The sequence below is a fragment of the Hemibagrus wyckioides genome, linkage group LG09 (assembly GCF_019097595.1).
Source record: "Hemibagrus wyckioides isolate EC202008001 linkage group LG09, SWU_Hwy_1.0, whole genome shotgun sequence".
Taxonomy (NCBI): Eukaryota; Metazoa; Chordata; class Actinopteri; order Siluriformes; family Bagridae; genus Hemibagrus; species Hemibagrus wyckioides.
The window spans coordinates 8,788,924-8,807,062 of record NC_080718.1 but is presented as its reverse complement, the minus strand read 5'-3'; the positions used below and the strand labels follow the sequence as shown (position 1 = coordinate 8,807,062).

Genomic DNA, 18,139 nt, shown 5'->3' with positions numbered 1-18,139 from the left:
CGCCAACCCCACCCTACCTACCAAGTGGGTCAAAAGGTTTGGTTATCCACGCGCAACCTGAAACTCAAGCTGCCATGTCGTAAGCTCAGCCCCAGGTTCATCGGCCCCTTCAAGATCATCCGCCAGGTTAATCCCGTCTCGTTTCGCCTAGAGCTGCCCGCCTCCTACCACCTCGCACCCACCTTTCATGTATCCCTGCTCAAGCCCTATCACGAGCCACAGACCGCGGACCCCTCTGCCCATGAGCCACCCCCTCCCCTGGACATTGACGGTTCCCTCGCCTATCGGGTCCACACCATTCTTAACTCGCGTCGTCAGGGCCGCCGCCTCCAATACTTGGTGGACTGGGAGGGATATGGCCCGGAGGAGCGATGCTGGGTCAATGCAAACGATATCCTGGACCCCGCTCTCATAGACGAATTCCACCAGAACTTTCCCCACAGACCCGCCCCTCGCCCGAGGGGACGCCCTCGACGCCGAACACCTGGAGGTGTTCTTAGACGGGGGGGTTCTGTCACGAAGCCTGAACGCCAGAGGGAGCCGTCGCCCGAATATTAACTGTTTCTGTTCACTTCCGGTTCTATGACCTATATAAACCGCATGCTATCCTAGTTTCATTGCGAAGCATTGTTTCCTTTGTGTTACCTGCCAAGCCTTGATTTATCTATAGTCTCGTTTCCTCGTGTATGACCTTGCTCGTTTTTCTTCTGACTTCGTTTCTTGGACTAGCGTTTTGGTTTTGACTTTCTCTTCATTGCTTTCTGGTTTTTGACTCTATCTTTTCCGTGACCTCGACCAAGATCTTAGCCTTTGGCCCTTTACATCATCCGCGTATGGATTCTAATACCCCTACGTCTGACGGGACGTTACAAGCGCTTTATAGAGAACCTGGAAAGCTCCTCTCACTGGTCCCTTCTTGGGTCTTAGAGGAGAAGCCTAAAGAGGATAAATTTGGCACAAAGCACTCAGTAGCCCTGTTGCTTGGTCATGGGATTAGGTGACATTTTGACTGCTTCCACGTTTTTCCTGAGTTTTCTTGAGGCTTGAGGCTTGAGTTGTCTCACAAACAGCGCAGAGGACATAGGGCAGGGCTCAAAGAAACCCTCCCATACTGCAAAAATAGTTGAGGAATAGAATAAAAACATCCTTTATTACATTTTTATTTGTCTGTTTTTTTTTCATTGTAACATAGATACAGCCTTATAGAGATAAACAACAGACAAACAAATAAAATTGAGAAAAAGAAAAGAAAAAAAGAAAACAAACAGGGCAGAGAGTAATATTGATGTGTTTGTAGATTCACATTTTTCTTTGCCAAAAAAATCAGAATTAGAAAAAGATGTTTTGCATGGAAATCAAATAGTGTATCCATTTCAGTGCTCAGCAGCAATTCAAGAACAAACCAAATTGCAGCTTTATGATAATTAAATGATTTTATCTCAATACCAAAAGAGTGGAGAAAAGTTCCCTTGTATTTTTTACATTTGAAGCAAAGTTCAGAGGATTTTCTGTACATCTGTTATCTGTGCCAAAGCTTGATTTTCTAAATCCTTTCTGATTCATGGCAACACTGTTTTGAGTCTACAAGCTAGTATTTTGGCCAATATTTTACAGTCTGTATTCAAAAGGCTTATTGACCTGTAAGAAACACACTCTTGAGGGTCTTAGGCTTTCTGCTGCAGTAAACAGATGCTGTTTTCCATGAATCTGGAGCCACCCTTGGTCTAGAAGACTTGAAAGGGCAGGCATTAAAATATGGAAAAATCTGACCAAAACAATTTGTAAAGTTCACTGGGGAAACCATCAGGCCCTGGAGATGTGTTAGAAGGCATGGACCAAGTTGCATTTCGGACCTCTGATGACACTGGTGACTCTAAGAGTGCCCTTTAATCCTCAGAAATGGCTGTAAGGGGAGTTTATCCAAAATGTAGTGATATCAGACTGCTTAGCTGTAATCTGATATTTTTATAATGACCTATAAAAGCTTTTGAATGCATTGTTAATCGATGTAGGTTAGTGAGTGACAGAGATTTCAGTGATTTCATTATTCTATCTTTTTTTTTAATTTGATGAACCAGTTTTCAGCTAGATTTATTTGCATATTTATATTTGTACTTAGAACAAAAAGAAGTTTCTTAATGTGGTTTGTGTTATCCAAATTAAGATCAGCACTGGCCTGTCACAGTAAGGCCCAGTTTGTTTAATTAGGAGCAGTGGAGGCACTTCAGTCTTCTAGTTCCAACTCCTGCCTTTTTGCATGCCAAAGTTTAGGATGTGTTATGGCCCTGGATAGTAACTTTAGCTGTGTCCCATAAGGTTGCAGATGTTACTGGTGAGTTTTTATTATCTGTCCAATCGTTTTTAAACCTTTCCCATACTGCCTTACAAAATGATAGGTCAGTCAAAAAAGGAAGAATTAAATCACATGTCCTAGCATTTTAACATTCTAAGTAGTCTAAGTAGATATATAGTTATTGGAAACAAAAAAGCAAAACCAAAAGAGCTGCAAGAGTAGAATTATGTATCCATGACAGAGACAAAGAAAAATTTCCACATTTTAGCGAACAGCAACATAATGAAAGGCCCTTTTCTTCCCTGAAGTCTCTTCCCTGAACAAGAAGACCAACAAGAAGAACAAATTTAGGTCACTGTATCCAACTGGCCTCAAGTATAGAAGCAAAATACCCTGTACCAAAATGTGATACAGAATTATAGCCATTAAGAGGCGCACATGTGCAGCAAACCAGCTCCCACATTAGCTATAAAAGACATCAGAGGCTTACAACAAAAGTGTCAATAAACTTAATACAAAAGAGTAGAAATGTAGAAATTTGAAATATAAGAAATTTTGTTTTTTTTTTTAAAATATATTATCTATATTATATTAACTATATTATAAATATATCACCACACTGAGTTTTTTCACTGGTTTGTTGCGAGTGATTTCTGTGCTCTCTTGATCTCAAAATCTGAGTTGGGGGAGGGGTCCAACCAATTTGGTAGCATCCTTGCAAGAAAATACGCAATGGACAGAAATTGTGCCTTCAGCCTCAGTTAGAAGCATTTGCAGACACTGCAGAGAAATTCTTGTATTGAAGTCAGTGAGGCAAAAATATTGTCTAAGAGATTGTAAATCATGCCTAAATGACCATTAATGCTATCCAGACAGCATGGGGTCGACTTGATCTGATGGAGTTGACGAGGCCTCCTCTGTTTCAGCATGTTTCGTCTACACATTTCTGGAGAGCTGGGAAGACACAAAAAGTGGAAAATCCCACATATCTGTAGTCACAGACATATTTTGTTGCTACTGAGGCAGTGTGATTCAAGTTTGGATCAAAATCAAAATAAGAAAGTTACAAATAAAAGTCAACTAGAATGAAGTTAATGAACTAGGCTGCCATCTTCACATGACTCCACCCACAAATACAAATTCTACATGGTTATATCTTCTTGTCAAGTCATGTCCAGTCTGCTAGCTAATCTCATTACTATGCTCCTCAAAACATTAAGTGGATATCTTTTTTTTTGGCAGACAAGGGGTTGGGAGCTATGTTGTTCCAGTTGATAGAGAGGGAGGAACTCCCTATACTGTACATCAGTTGCAAGAGAGAGCAAATACAGCACAATAGAGAAGGAGTGTCTGGACACCGAACTGGTGGACCTCACCCTGCTACTAGTGATCTACTAGAATGGGCCTTAAGACCACGCCTTGCTCCAGTGGCTCCACCGCATGAAAGAGTCCAATGGGTAGATCACTTGTTATCTGTCACTACAACCTTTAAGTTTGAGGTGGTCCACAGGCTGGGGGTGATTGTTCTCTCGGGAGTAAGGCAGTTGGGGTATGTGGAAGCAGGGCGTGGTTGAGAGCTGGTTTGTTGAATGGAGGGCAGAGCCGAGGGTAGTCAGTGTAAGGTCACATACCTGTGCTAAATAATATTAATGTTCTCTGCTGCAGTGAGCTACAGCAAGGATAAAAGATGAGAGACAGCCAAAAAACATGAATCTGGGGCTTTTGTGGGAACAGGCTCACGCAAACAAAAAAGTTAAAGACAAGAAAAAAAACAGGTGTTTTTTTTCCAATCTTCAGCAGTCCAGTTTTGTTGAGTCTGTGCCTCAGATTCCTGACAGTTTAGTGGACGATGCCTCAAATTCCCTACAGCTTAGTGGACTTCTGCTGTTGTAGCCCATCCACCTCAGTGTATGATGTCTTGTGCATGCCGAGTTGCTTTTCTGCTCACCGGGGTTTGCACTTATTTAAGGTTACTATATCCTTCCAGGCAGCTTCAATCAGACTGGTCATTTTCCTTTGTCAACAAGGCATTTCCACCCAAAGACCTGTTACTCAGTCAATGTTTTGTGTTTATTCCATACTGTCCTGTGTAAACTCTACAGACTACTGCATATGAAAATCCTAGGAGATCAGCAGTTTCTGAATTTATTCAAACCAGCCCACCTGGGGCTTTTCAGGGATTATACATTTTTCTGTTATGATTTATGGTTAGTGTAGTGACTGATGTGATGAATGGTCAATTCTGCCAAAATACTTGTATAACAGTTGCACACTAAGTTACAGAATACAACATAACATGGAAAAAATATCAACCATGACATTTCACATTGCAGAATTAAACATCACCATTTTAAGTGTGATTCCAATACTTTATTTATTCAAGTGAAATTTGTTAGAAGGGACATAACTGTAAAAAAAAAAAAAAAAGAAAGAAAAAGAAAAAAAAAAAACCCTTCCAGAGAACACAGCCGGACCTGATGCAATTCTTTAATTTAATAAAAAAAAAAAAAGGAAAAAAAAAGAAGAAAGAATTGAAATTAAGCACTCACTTTAATTAAACTGCAATGATTTTTCGGTTTGAACGAGAAAAAAATAAAAATCAAAGCAATGCAACAAAAAAAAAAACAACCAAAAAAAAAGAGCAAACAACCAAAATAAAAAAACCCACAAACCTGCACAATATAGGTTTATCACACTCAGTATTCTTAGCCAAGACAACTTTGTTCATAACATTTTTAAAACTATTATCTATTCACAATTACAAAAACTTTAACTCTTACAGTAACAGATTTACAAAATGAAATCCAAATAAAGAAATCCAAATAATTAGGTCACTTTATGCTAAAATAAAAAAAAAAGAAGAAGTAAAATTTCAGATTCTGTTCTGAAACATGGGATTACAGCTGCATTAAAGCCAACATACTTAAGAAAAATAGGGAACTTTTGCTTGGTGCATTAGAACATACATACAATAACTCCTTTAAAATGAACATCAAAGCACTGTCCTGTAAAACAGATGATGCAAAGGCATCCTATTCAACCTATAAAGACTATTTTCATATTATTCAGTATTCATCCATAAAATAATCATCCTCCTCCTCTTCCTCCTCTTCTCCTCTCATTGATGGACCATCCTTGTCAGAGAGCATGTTCCAAACAACAAAGTTATCATCTTCAGCTGCATAAAGAACAATAAAAGGAAATGATAAAACTTGAGTGTCAAAAACACTGCTTGTGATGCATGAATACAATTTTTTGTACCTATTCACATACCCACACATCTCTTCTTGGTTTTCCTTACTGACTGAACAGACGTGATCTTGTCCTGCTAAAAAAAGCATTGCTGTTAAGTAAGACAACATAAAAGTAAAATTCCATTCAGCTTGGTATGCAACTGGTTTCATGTGTCTCAGAGGAACAGGTTTATTTACAGAATTTTAAAAACACTGATGAAATGATGTCTGTTGGCCATTTATAATTTTGATGGATAAAGTAAGGCATTTGGCCTAGCACATGCACAGCCTAAATGCACAATTAATTTTTAACTTTCACTTCTGAGAATGAAATGGCTTTGTACTTGGATGAAGTGAGCATTTAAAAAGACAAGGTATTTCTGTAGCCGGCATTTCAGACTCCAAAACCAGTGACTTGAAATGAGTTATAAAGCAAAACCAAAAAACTGCTATAAAAGGTGATAAAAGGAACTAATATGTATCTTTTTCCATAACATTTTATCCTATCTATAAACAGTTAAAATTGACATCATTCATGAGTATATTAAACATTTGCAATGAATTGCAAATTGCTTGTGGTATAGGCAGAATAATACGCTACAGACCATACAGCAAAATAGCCCACTTTGGGGAAAAAGCTAACCAGCTACTTAAAGTGTTAATAATATAGCTAGATATTTACTGCTAACCCTAATCAAGAACATATTGTTTAAAGACAGTTTGGATTTGCTATCAGTGATGCATTTCAGTACATAAACAATGTTAGAAGTGGCAATGGGACAGCAACTATTGAGAATCGAATACAACATCACTGCAGGAAAGGTTTCATATGATTAACTGGCAAATATATCAAAAATAGCAAATAGAAAATAGACTTGGACCATTTTATAACCCTGTTCATTAACATAATGGATAATGATTTACTCTAATACAACATCTGCTCAGAGAAAGTATGTGTTAGTCATCACCTGCCCTAGTTAGTATCTGACGTATGAGCTAGCTAGTATGTGTGTTGTGACAAGTGACCAAACTGGGGGAGAATATGGGCAAAAATCTATCAATCAAATAAATAAGCAATAAGAAATGATTCATTTGTAAAGTCAAACCTACCTTAGGGCTGCCTTTTCTGCCATTGTTGACTTGCCTTTTTATCTTCTGTAGGTGGTATATATACTTATCATTGTTGTCTCTTAGACAAAATGAAAAGAAGTCAGACGTCAGTGAAGTCCAAATAACCAAAACACGTCCTATTTGCATTTATGATAGAGGGGCTAGGGTTAGGGATCTTTAGGAATGCCGTAATAATACTGGGTAGGACCTTAAAAGAAGCAGATTGAGCTTTGTTACATGGTGCCAACAATATTTAGATAGGCTGCATCCAAGTGATGCTTAACTGGCATTAAAGCATCCAACATAAGCCAAGAAAACGTTCCTCAAATCATTACACCACCACAATCAGCCGGAACCGTAGACACCAGGCAGGGTGGGTCTATGAATTCATACTACTGACAGCAAATTCTGAACCTTATGCATCTTAGCAAAGATCAAGATACATCAGACCAGATGAAGTTATTCCTATTTCCAGAGTGTGCTGCAATCACATTTTCACCCAATCTGCTGATTGACTGAACATTAACTGAAGATCTTGACTTGTATATGTATTATTTTATTACCTGTACTGCTGCTACAAGATTGACTGACTGGAGAATTGCATGAATCTGCAAGTTTTCCTGTTCATATGCACATTAAATTTACAAAAATGAAACTGGAATAGATTTACAAAATAAAATGATCTGTATATAGCTTAAACAGAGCCTACCTGTTGACAGAGCGCAGCATCCCTGGAGTAATGTGCAAACACTGAGGTGTTTTCACTGAAGAAAACATGCTTGAGCTGGGGGTTTGTGGATTTTGTAAAAGGCCAAAATCAGGCTCATCTCCATTCGTTGACCATACAGGCAACTGCCAAAAATACAGCTATTAGTTATACATAGATCTTTACCCATTTGTTTTCCCCTCCTAAAAAAACCACCACATATAACATTTCATCATGTTATTAGAAGGAGTACTGCAAAATGTTAGCAGCAATTTGAAGCATTTTAAAGATCTTTTACTGTTAATCTATAAGGAATTATAAAACTGACCTTGACAAGCACCAATGACCAGACACACAGGTTAATGTGAAGATTAGTCTGTGACTAATGAAAGGCACTAAGTATACTAAGATGGATTTTAAAGTGCTCAGCTTAGGTCCTATCGCACTACACAAAATGTACAACTAATCAAACTCTGAAGCATACTTGGTTGCAAGCATTAATGCCAAACATTGACTGGTCACTCCATAGCACTAGAGTTTCACTTCTGATTTAGCCAAATAGTCTAATGAAGTAAATAAAAAAATAAATAAATGCATTTTAATTGGGCATGTTAGAACAAAGTTAAAATTGTATGTGCAATAGATGGGCAGTGGCTAATTCAGCTTGGTATTGGTGTTAGTTATTAACCATAATAAACTGATGAGGTTTATGACCCAGGACCATTTTCATTGGAGACATGCTCTAGCTGACAAAGTGGTCAATTAAAAAAATCTATAAAGCATATTTATATATACATTTACTATTAGTGCAGTATACTGGAGTTGAAATTAAATATAAATATTGATCAAAATTAATTAAAAGTTTAAAAGTATTTCTCAGACATTCAGGATTAATTTAAGGATATTTAATACCACACTGGGTGAATGCTGTAAGAATTACAGCAGTTTTTAGTCGACTCTTTTACGTGGTCCCACCTAACTGCAAGTTGAGAGTTTTACTGAAGTATTAGGAATTCACTGGTCTAATCTATTACAAGAATTCAACAGAGCTGTGACAAAAGCAGGGGGCTTTCACCTTGATTTGTTTATTGTGCATTGGTGAACCGGCAAAGACATCATCATGATCATCTTTGGGCATATGATCCAAAAAGTCCCACATCTGTTTCTTCCTCTTCAGCGTTCCTACCTTGGCAGTAATAGGAGCCGTTTCTTTTGCTGGAAATAAAGTTTTAAGATTTAAATTAATATAAAGACAGGCTGCCCTATGCAAAGTAAAAAAAAAACAAAAAAAACCCAGTACTTTAGGTTGGGTACTAAACTATACCAATACTACAAAACATCTAATAGATTTGTTTGAATAAGAAGAATTACCTGGTTCATCCATCTTAACTGTCTTTGCCTTATGTTTCCCTTTGGATCTTCCATGAGTTTGATATAGTGCAGTGTATTGTGTCTGACATTCCTCAGCTGAACGTGTGCCAACTACCAGTGAGACATTTACCCAGTAACCACGCTTGTTCTTAGGTAAGGATTTCACAGCCCTAAGTAGGTCAACAAATACACAACATTCCAATGTTTCTTCATAATATGTGAAACGTTTTACTGAGCTTTATGAAATTAAGCTGTATGAAAGGTGCTATATAACAAGGTTATTACTGCCATTATTATTATTACAAATTTTCATATTATTATTATTATTTTCAGGAGTATGGATTCTAGCATAGAAGAAGCCAATGGATTCATATAACCCAAATACATTGGATGGTCAATAATGGCTACTACAGTAGAGCTAAACTTCAAAAAAGGATGACTTACTCATTAAGTTTTTGCAGCTCTTGATCAGTCCATGCTCCTTCTAGCGCATCTTGTTCGATCACAAGGTGCTTTGCAGTTTGCTCCTTTTTGTTTCTTCTGCTTGTTTTACTGTTTACTGATGGCTTTGGTTTCTTGCCAGCGTTACCTGGCACAGAAGGCTGAGGAGGTGTCTTAGATTGCTCAGTATGTATATCAGCCTGGCGAGTTGTCTTTTCAGAAATGCCTGAATTTTTCGTTTGTTGCATCCTCTTCAGAGTAGACTTTGAACTATTGTTTTCTTCTGTTTTCGGCTCTGAGGGTGGATTTTCGTCATCTGCATGAACCATCATGTAATTCTCATTTTTCTTTGAAGCCTTCCTTTGTCTTTGTGTCTTCTTTTTATTGGTCACGTCAATTTCTCTATGCGGCATGGTAGAGTCCTCAGTCTCAGACATGGTTGCAATTGGAGGAACTACTTTGCTTTTCTGCTTTAAGCCTTTTCTTCTGCATTTTTTTGTAGGGACTGGAGATGTAAATCCTTGATCTGCAACTTTCTGAATTTGAGATTGTGTGGAACTGGTGTGAGAGTCTGAACATGGATTGGAGAGCTTCTCACTGTGAATTACTTTCTGCAGACGCTTCTGGATGAGCCGTGTTTTAATTTTTCCCTCAGGGGCCTGGATCACAGAACCACCATCTTCAGTTGAAGCAGCAAACTTGGACACCTCAGAATCAGAGCCAGTAGAGGTTCTTTCTCTAGAATATGACCGTCCCCTCCTCAGGTACATTCGCTCAGACTGTGCTTTCTGAGGAGAAGGCTGCTTGAAAGTGGCTTTTTCTGATCCAGAGTCAGAATTGAAAACTGCATCATGAGATGACTTCTTTGAAGCATTTCTCCTAGCTTTGGTTCCATCAGTCCTCCAAGATTTACGCTGTTTAACACGTCTCCTTGGTGCCAAAGTATCTTCATCACTGCTGTCTTTCATTTCTGTCACAATATAACATATAACCTCCATATTAACTGATACCACTTGGCGTCCCCTTTCCCCCCAATGCATCCATGCATTCTGTTAAAGTAATTAGAGAACATTATAGAATAGAGGACAGTAATATGAAATACTATAGTCCCCTCCAAAAAGTATTTAAGCAGCAAGGCCAGGTCTTTTGTTTTTGCAATTAATTAAAGATATTTGGGTTTGAAATCAAGAAACACATATGAGATAACCATTTACAATTTACATTTGCTTCAGTTAATGTTCATTTTACATATATAATGGGAAAGAAATGCCATATCCGTAGCTTTATCTCTGATATGATTGTTGGAGCCAGGTGGGCTGGTTTGAGTATTTCAGAAACTGCTGATCTCCTGTGATTTTTATACACAAGTCTTTGGGATTACCCAAAACAGTGTGAAAAAGAAAAAAAAGAAGTGGAAATGCTTAATAACCTTTACGTAAGTAATACTTTAGATTTGGTTTTATACCTATTTATCTATCAAGCCTGCAACCCACGGACATCACTACTATTGCATTCTTTCATTTGTTGTTGGGGGTTTTTTTCCCTCTTCATGGGGTAAAAATGCATGCTTAATTGCATTAAGGACTGGCTTGGCCAGTCTAAAACCTTAAATTGTTTTACCATTTTTCTATTTGTTCTGTTAACAGTGTGTTTTGAGGCTGTTGGCGATGTCACTGACCACTGTAATTGGGTTTCTCACCAGTGGATTTATTCTATTGCAGGACAAATTGTTGTAGTGGCCATGCCTAATGCTTGTGCAATAGCTTTGATCAATTTTTACTTTTTTTCAGCAAAAAAGGCTAGCACAGTCAGCTCTCTTCTTGTTGCCTTATCCTCTTTGAAAATCAATACTGGTTTCCAACCAAGAGTTGGAAACCATAGTGTATAGTGTTGTAAAATAATCACACAGGGCACACACGGACAAAGTTTAAACAAAATGTGGTATGTTCCAAGTTATTGAACACCTCTAGAAGTAAATATTAGAAAATATAAACTAAATTTCTGATTTATTCATATGAAATTACGGTATACCGTAGTTGAGTTGAAGCAAAATGTTTACATACATCTAGGCAAAAGATATTCAATCTCAGTTTTTAAAACTCCACACATTTTACATTGCCATACCAACTCTTTCGGCAAGTCAGTTAAGGCTTTGTTCACATCAGATTCTCAGCTTTAATTCACTATATCAAAATGCCAGTGGGTCAGAAGTTAGCACAAATTTGTTATCTACAAATGCCTCTTTAAAAAGCCTAGAAGATTCTCATTTGGGACCAGATACAATTACTGTTTTAGTTCCAGTGCTAATGGCCTACTGCAGCTTCTTTCTAGTTTTTCTTGTCTTTATTCATTTTTCTGGTATGAAGAGAAGGCGATGCAAATAAAGCAAGTGTGGAAAATACATTTGCAAAGCTCATATTTCCTTATAAGCTCATATAAGCTCATATTTAAGTTATTGCCATGTTTACAAAGAGTGATGTTAGCTGGTAGGATAGACTGGGTGTAAAGATAACCACCACTTCATCCTAGTCAGAGGCTATCCCTAAGTAACACTAGGCGCAAGACAGGAATATTCACCCTAGATGAGACACCATTCACACACACATTCACACATACTGGCAATTTAGTATGCCCTATTTGAATACATGTATGTTGTAAGACCATAGGAGGAAAACAGAAAACCAGCACAGAGACATCATGTGACATTCCAAACAAACATTAACCTAAGTTCAGGATCTAACCCAGACCCTTGGATCTATCATGTGGCAATGGGACCAGCTTGTCACCATACCTTTGATTCTGTAGGTTTTTAAAAAATCCAAATTATTTTGGCATGTTTACCAATTAATAAAATTTATTAAAATGTTATACTTTTATTTTATTGACATTATGGTAACTTTAATGGCATTTATAGTGAATGTTTTTAGGACATCAATATAAATGAGCGATAATACATGTTACTAGTCAAAGGTTTGGGGTAACCTAGAAAATTTCACTTGGACTTGCATATTTTTATTCATGAAATGAGCTGTAAGACTTTGACAAAGGTATTAATAATGATTTTTGTTTGAAATGATAATTTTGCTCTTTAAATTTTAGTTTCTTCAATGATTCCGCCCTTTTAGGCAATTACTGCTTTGTGGACCTTCTGCAGAGGTTAATCTGAGGAAATTTCACCTCATGTTTCTTGAAGCAGCTGACACAGGCTGGACTGGATTGATGGCCACTTTTTTACAAACCATGAAGTTGCTCCCACAACAGCTCAATAAATGTTGCGATTTGGTGACTGCACAGGCCAGTTCATTAAGAGAGAACAACAACTGACTACTTCTTCTCTAAAGAAGATAGGAGCTGTGCTTTGTGCCACTGTCCTGATGTAGGGGGAAACCAACTCCAATTAAGCACCATTCACACCATCCTTTTATTGGGCAGTCTCATATGGCATTTTCTTGCAACTCTGCCTAGTAGGTCAGCATCCTGGAGTCAACTCTTGTCTTTTGAAGTCGGACTGCTGTTTTCCAAGTACCGCTCAATGACAAAGCCAGTTGAGGACCTGTGAGATTTCTGTCTGTTTCTCAAACTAGACTTGATGTACATGTGCTCTTGGTCATTAGTGCACTAGGGCCCTCTCTCTTTCTATCTCTGCCAGTTTTTGCTGTTCTTTGAGGACAGTAATACATATAGTTGTACAAAACCTTTTTTCCAATTTGTTTTTTCCCCAATTTGTCACATGGAATGGGCCCTCTTGAACAAAAACAGCCTACAAAAGGCTTGTACTGCTCCTTTAATCAGCACAGAGGTTTTCAGCTGTGCTAATGTAATTGCAAAAAGGTTTTGTAGTGATCAATTTGCCTTTTCACATAAACCTAGATTGTTTTAGAGATGATTGCTGAAAATGACCCCCTTTTCACCTATGTAGATATTTCATTATAAATCCTAAGCTGTCAGCTCGACTAGTCATTTACATTAAAACTGTTTAGACAGATTTGATCAATTTATTGTTCTTTTAATTGAGAGACTTACACTTTTCTTTCAAAACACAAGCAATTAGGGAAAATGCCCCCAAACCTTTGAACAGCCATTTTTAGTATAATACACCCAGTTATCATTGAAGGCATCAAAAACCAATTGCTGATATTTTGGGATAGGGATAAATCATGATTGGCCAGATCAGAAATGATCCAGGCCATACTGTAAAAACAGTAATCACAACATAAGAACGTCCAACTTGAGTGCATGGAGGAGTATCAGCGAGTATGGTCTTTAAAAATAAGCACAAGGTGCAGTGAAATGCAGGTTTGCAGGTTAACTTAAGCAAAGTTGTAGATGCTGGTAAAAAGAAATGTTTGTGCCTCATTACTCACAGAATTGTGCTGCACTCACATCCAACAGTTTCTCTGCATTCTCACCTCACTGTTCTTGCTTGGCTCAGTTATCAAGTTCAGTCAGTCACACAAAACAACCAAATGGTCAAACGCACCATCTATATGGCACTCTCAAGCAACTACAGCCTGCCTTGGCTAGAAGTTCATATACATTGCACCTGCCTTATCTGCCTTAAGCTAGCCCTAAATAGATGCGATCAAATAAGCAATGTCAGTACCTCATACCAGAACAATTATAAGTACAATTCTAAGCAAAACACCAAAAACACATCAAAAAAGATTTGATCATAAATCTTACCAGGAGATTTATACGTAGGCTGTTCTTTAGGCAATTTTAGCGGCTTTAAATGTACCACTGGTCTTGTTTTCGGCTTGAAAAAAATAAATAAATCACAAGTTATTAAACTGCATAAATATCAAATAAAATCTTTAAAAATCTTACACAGATGGAGGAAAAAGATATAGAATAGAACTGACTACCGTCAATAAAATGGAGGTTGATGTATAATCCTCATGGACCGTAACATTCATATCGGGTCCTACAGTGATCCTGCCTCCTCTCCAGTACTCCAGAGGAGGTTTGATGAGACGACCACTGCGGGAAACTGGAGCACTGTGTGGCTGCTCACTGCCTGCAAAGCTAACAGCTGCACCAGAGATAATTCATTTTGTTTGTCAAGTAATAATTTTCTTGCTGTCCTTGAAATATAAGCGTAAAAGATGAATTGTCTACACGTGAACTATTATAATTTTAACACACTGCCTCAGGCATTTTGTCCTGAAATATTACTTACATTTTTAAATATCGGTATAGATTAATAAGGATTTTAAACAGATTTATATCAGAAATGGAAACAGCCTAAACATTTTTCATGAGCATTACAATTAGCTTACTTACGGGTTGACTTATGTTGTTTGGATATCTGTTTTTTTGAGGGCAATTTCTTTTGTTGGTCAAACGGTGATGAATTGTTCCTCTGTCGATTTTTTCCGCTTCTAAAAGGATTGAATACTTTATGAAATCAGCCACGTTACAAGCTTCTCTAGAAGGTCCCTATAAAATTACATCAGCATAAAGGGGCACCTCAAAATATATCAGCAACATACCCTTCATTATCAATCAAGAATTTATTCAGGTATTCCTTCCACATTTCAGGAAAGCCAAAAAGAAACTTCTTCATAAACCATGGAGGAAATGCTAAGGAAAAAAAAAAAGAGTTCAGTTAAACCACCAAAGCAGTAAGAACGGGAATGAAACCAGATCGAGAATTTGCACAGGAATGATTTGCTTACATGAACTGTGGTAGTGTGACATCTTTCCAACAAGAACATAAGTCCCACCAGACGCAGTCTTAACTACATTACTTGAAATTCGCTCAGTGATGCAACTACTGTGCCAAGGGATCTTGTTGTCTCTATTCAGAGGAAAATGTTTTTAAGACATGTCTATCTGCAACAATTTGGCTGCCTATAAATACATACATTTAAAGAGGATTTCTGAAAGCTGAAGATGTCAAAATAGTTTAAAAAAAATAACTATTATCTCCAGATGGAAGCAACACTTAAAACTAAACATTATAAAATGTTTTCCAATGTGCAGATGTTAATGCTTTTATGAATATTCAAAAATGAACTTACATTCGAATGCCATCAACAATAAGTTCTTTGTTGTGCAGCTTCAAGACCCAATCTCTTAAATGAATCCCGTTCACCTAACATTCAGATACAAATAATTGTGCCATAATAAAACCAATGATTCAATATGTTTTCATTTAAGAACAAAAATTAATAAATAATAATAATTAATGAATAATAAGTGTTGACTCATTACTTACACTTGTCTTTCCATCCAGAGCCTTATCTATTTCTTTAGTCTGTTGTTTGGACATTTGCTTCCTGGGGATGGAAATGCGGGGTGATTGCTGCAGGAGAGAATCCTCCATCAGATTAGGAAGAGTCTGAGGTGGTGCCTCCAAACACACAGACTGCCTATTAGAGATTTTCTCTGGTCTCTGTGGCACTGGCTGGCTTTGGGCAACGCTATCCAACCACTGAAGTGTATTCTCCCTATTGCTGTCACCATCTGCTGCACCTTCTGAATCATCCCTTACACTCATCTCACCAAAGACTCCATGATTACCTGCGATAGACATGAAGGACACACATAACTAAAAACATCTGATAAAACAATTTCTAAGGACAATATCCAAGTACTTACTTCTATTTCTGACTCGACTGATTAACTGAATTGACTTTGCAGGTCCTCGCTGAGCAAGTAAGTCATAAGGCATGCGCTCTAGCAGAACATAGGCTTCTGGGGTAAAAGAAGCATTTGTGTTAAAAGATTATACAAGATAAAGTGCAACCAAATGCAGATAGGTACCATAAATGACAACAATCTGAGATCACCAATCTGATATTTCTCTAAGCATGGCTTAGAGAGCTCAATAGTGATTTACAATGAATTACACAAATTAACTATAAAATGTTTGAACACATGCCTGGCTGAATCAGTGACACCAGAATGTTTATTTTGTATAACATAAAATTATTTTAATTATTATTTTCTATAACATAAAAGAACTGTTGTGTGATTTTAACTAAAATGCTTATGATAAAACCCTCTTCATGCTTTTTAAATGTTTATTGTTTTGAGCACTCCTGTGTACTAATAGCATTTTAACTTGAACCCCTCAAGTTTAATCATAGCTCATTCTTCTTTAGAGCTGTTTTCTGCCTAACTGGTGAAACTTGGTCTTTACTGCAGTGTGCTATTTTTGAACTGTATTCTGCCTTGACCGGGTGTTGAATTAAAGCGTCTGCCAAATGAGTAGGAAATGTAGTAAATAAAATAAACTAAAATGCAATCAACATAGGCATACCTTGGTCTATGTACTTCTTCGTGTTATTCGCCCTACTTTTCTTCTGTTGCGGTTTTACCTGGGTAAAGGTTTCAGTGAGCATCTTTTCAGGTGCAATAACAGATTCTGAGGAAAATATAGAAGTCATTTAATCGCAAAAAAGAAGCCAGGCAATATTTTTCTATATAATTCTTATGGAATTATATTACTAACTGTGAAACAAGTCAGGGTTATAGCCTTCTATATCAAGAAGTGATGTCATTTGGGGATCTTCGGAGCTTTTGCTCGTGCTCTCAGGAGGTGAAAGTGTCAGCACATATGTATCCTGTCCTTCTGATGTGGCATCATCAACTGGTGACTGCTGAATGTTTGTGAATAATGAGACACCCTCACCCAGCTGTACAGGTATGACACTCTCTTTCCTGTGCTCTTCTGAGTTCAACCGTTGAACTTTGGCCTTCAGTCTGGCAAAGACTTTTGCTGGCGTGTCAGTAACTCGTTTCAAACACAGCACAGAGTTGTTAATGGTACTGAGCTCACATCTCATGGCTCCTCTGGACTCTGCTCCAATCTGATGATCCTTTACTGTGGAATTCATCGCCACTGTAGTGCAGTTTCTGGTTAGTCTGTTTGAATATGCTGGGGTTTCAGCCGTGCCACACTCATGAGTATCCAAGCTGCTGGTTTGTACAGGAGTGCTGTAATAAAGTTCATGGAGCAGAGGACACTTGGCCGGAGAGACATACATGAGCTATGATGAAAACGAGCTGGTTCCAAATCCCAGGATTCATCGGCTATATTCCTAAAGGAAACTGAATTAGGAAAATATAGTATGGCCTGTTAATTATTTTTATGGGTCAAAAGCAATCAGTCTGTTATTAAAAACTGAAGTATCTAACTAACCTCTGCTTTTTGTAATGCAGTTCTATAGGCAGATCGACTGTAGCAATAGAATATTTACGTGATTACGTAAGTGTTCAACATCACAGCAGTACATATACAATATACTCAATAAAAAGGGCGTTTTCCTGCTAAGCTAAGCTAAATTAGCTAGATTGCTTAGATCATTAACAATCTAGTGTGTGTTTTATATCGTCGCGCAAACGTTACATTTCTTGTGTCGTTACGATTGTACATAGTGCTGAAAAATCACTATTACTGATCTGAAGGTGTCTTTGGGACAGAAAGCTCTGATTCTGTTAAAAGAAGCCACCGCGTAAAGTGATTCATTAGAAAGGTTTACTAGAAACAACTCGATTTTCAGGACAACACAGACACTTCACATCGCTGCAATAGGCTACAAGCAATTTCTGGGATTTTGTTGAGTTCTAGAGGAAATGAAATGATAATAAAACCAGAAACCTGAATCTCCCGACCATCGCAGCTGCATCGAGCGGTTCTTTTGAATTTCCCCACCAAACCAACGTATTCCAGGCGCACATTAGTTGCGTCATCTCCGGTCAGTACGCGACGAGCTGTTTCGCTAGTACAGTACTTTAATCCATAAAAATGATTAAACAGCAGAAAATGTAATGCAATATCAAACAGATGACTTTATTTGAACAATATTACCAATGAATATTCTATCTATAATAATATCGATAAAATAGAACATTAAATAACTATTAACTAAAATAAAATGTTTACATACTTTTTCTGTAGATGTAGGTATTTAATGTTTGCTTTACTTTATAGTCCTCTAATCTAATCTACACATTTCAGCAGCTAAAAGCATTAGC

The 18,139-nt window shown here is 37.5% G+C and overlaps 1 protein-coding gene across 4 annotated transcripts; it reads right to left on the bottom strand.

Annotated features, from left to right (window-relative positions):
* Positions 1–4,736: 4,736 nt before the first annotated feature.
* mis18bp1 (MIS18 binding protein 1) lies at positions 4,737–18,001 on the bottom strand. Of its 4 annotated transcripts, XM_058399479.1 has the most exons (19): positions 17,763–17,995; positions 17,304–17,340; positions 16,614–17,212; positions 16,422–16,526; positions 15,758–15,853; positions 15,375–15,679; positions 15,178–15,251; positions 14,833–14,954; positions 14,647–14,737; positions 14,438–14,535; positions 14,020–14,186; positions 13,838–13,910; positions 9,158–10,124; positions 8,714–8,883; positions 8,418–8,557; positions 7,346–7,488; positions 6,637–6,715; positions 5,567–5,621; positions 4,738–5,471 (listed from the first exon to the last, which is right to left on the bottom strand). In XM_058399479.1, exons 3-19 carry the CDS (start codon positions 17,146–17,148, stop codon positions 5,359–5,361), a joined length of 3,333 nt encoding a protein of 1,110 aa, XP_058255462.1. In that variant the 5' UTR covers positions 17,149–17,212; positions 17,304–17,340; positions 17,763–17,995; the 3' UTR covers positions 4,738–5,358. The 4 variants fall into 4 exon arrangements, with proteins under 4 accessions (XP_058255463.1, XP_058255462.1, XP_058255461.1 ...); XM_058399480.1 differs by lacking the exon at positions 17,304–17,340 and having other exon boundaries at positions 4,737–5,471; positions 5,567–5,618; XM_058399478.1 differs by lacking the exon at positions 17,304–17,340 and having other exon boundaries at positions 17,763–17,994.
* Positions 18,002–18,139: the final 138 nt, after the last annotated feature.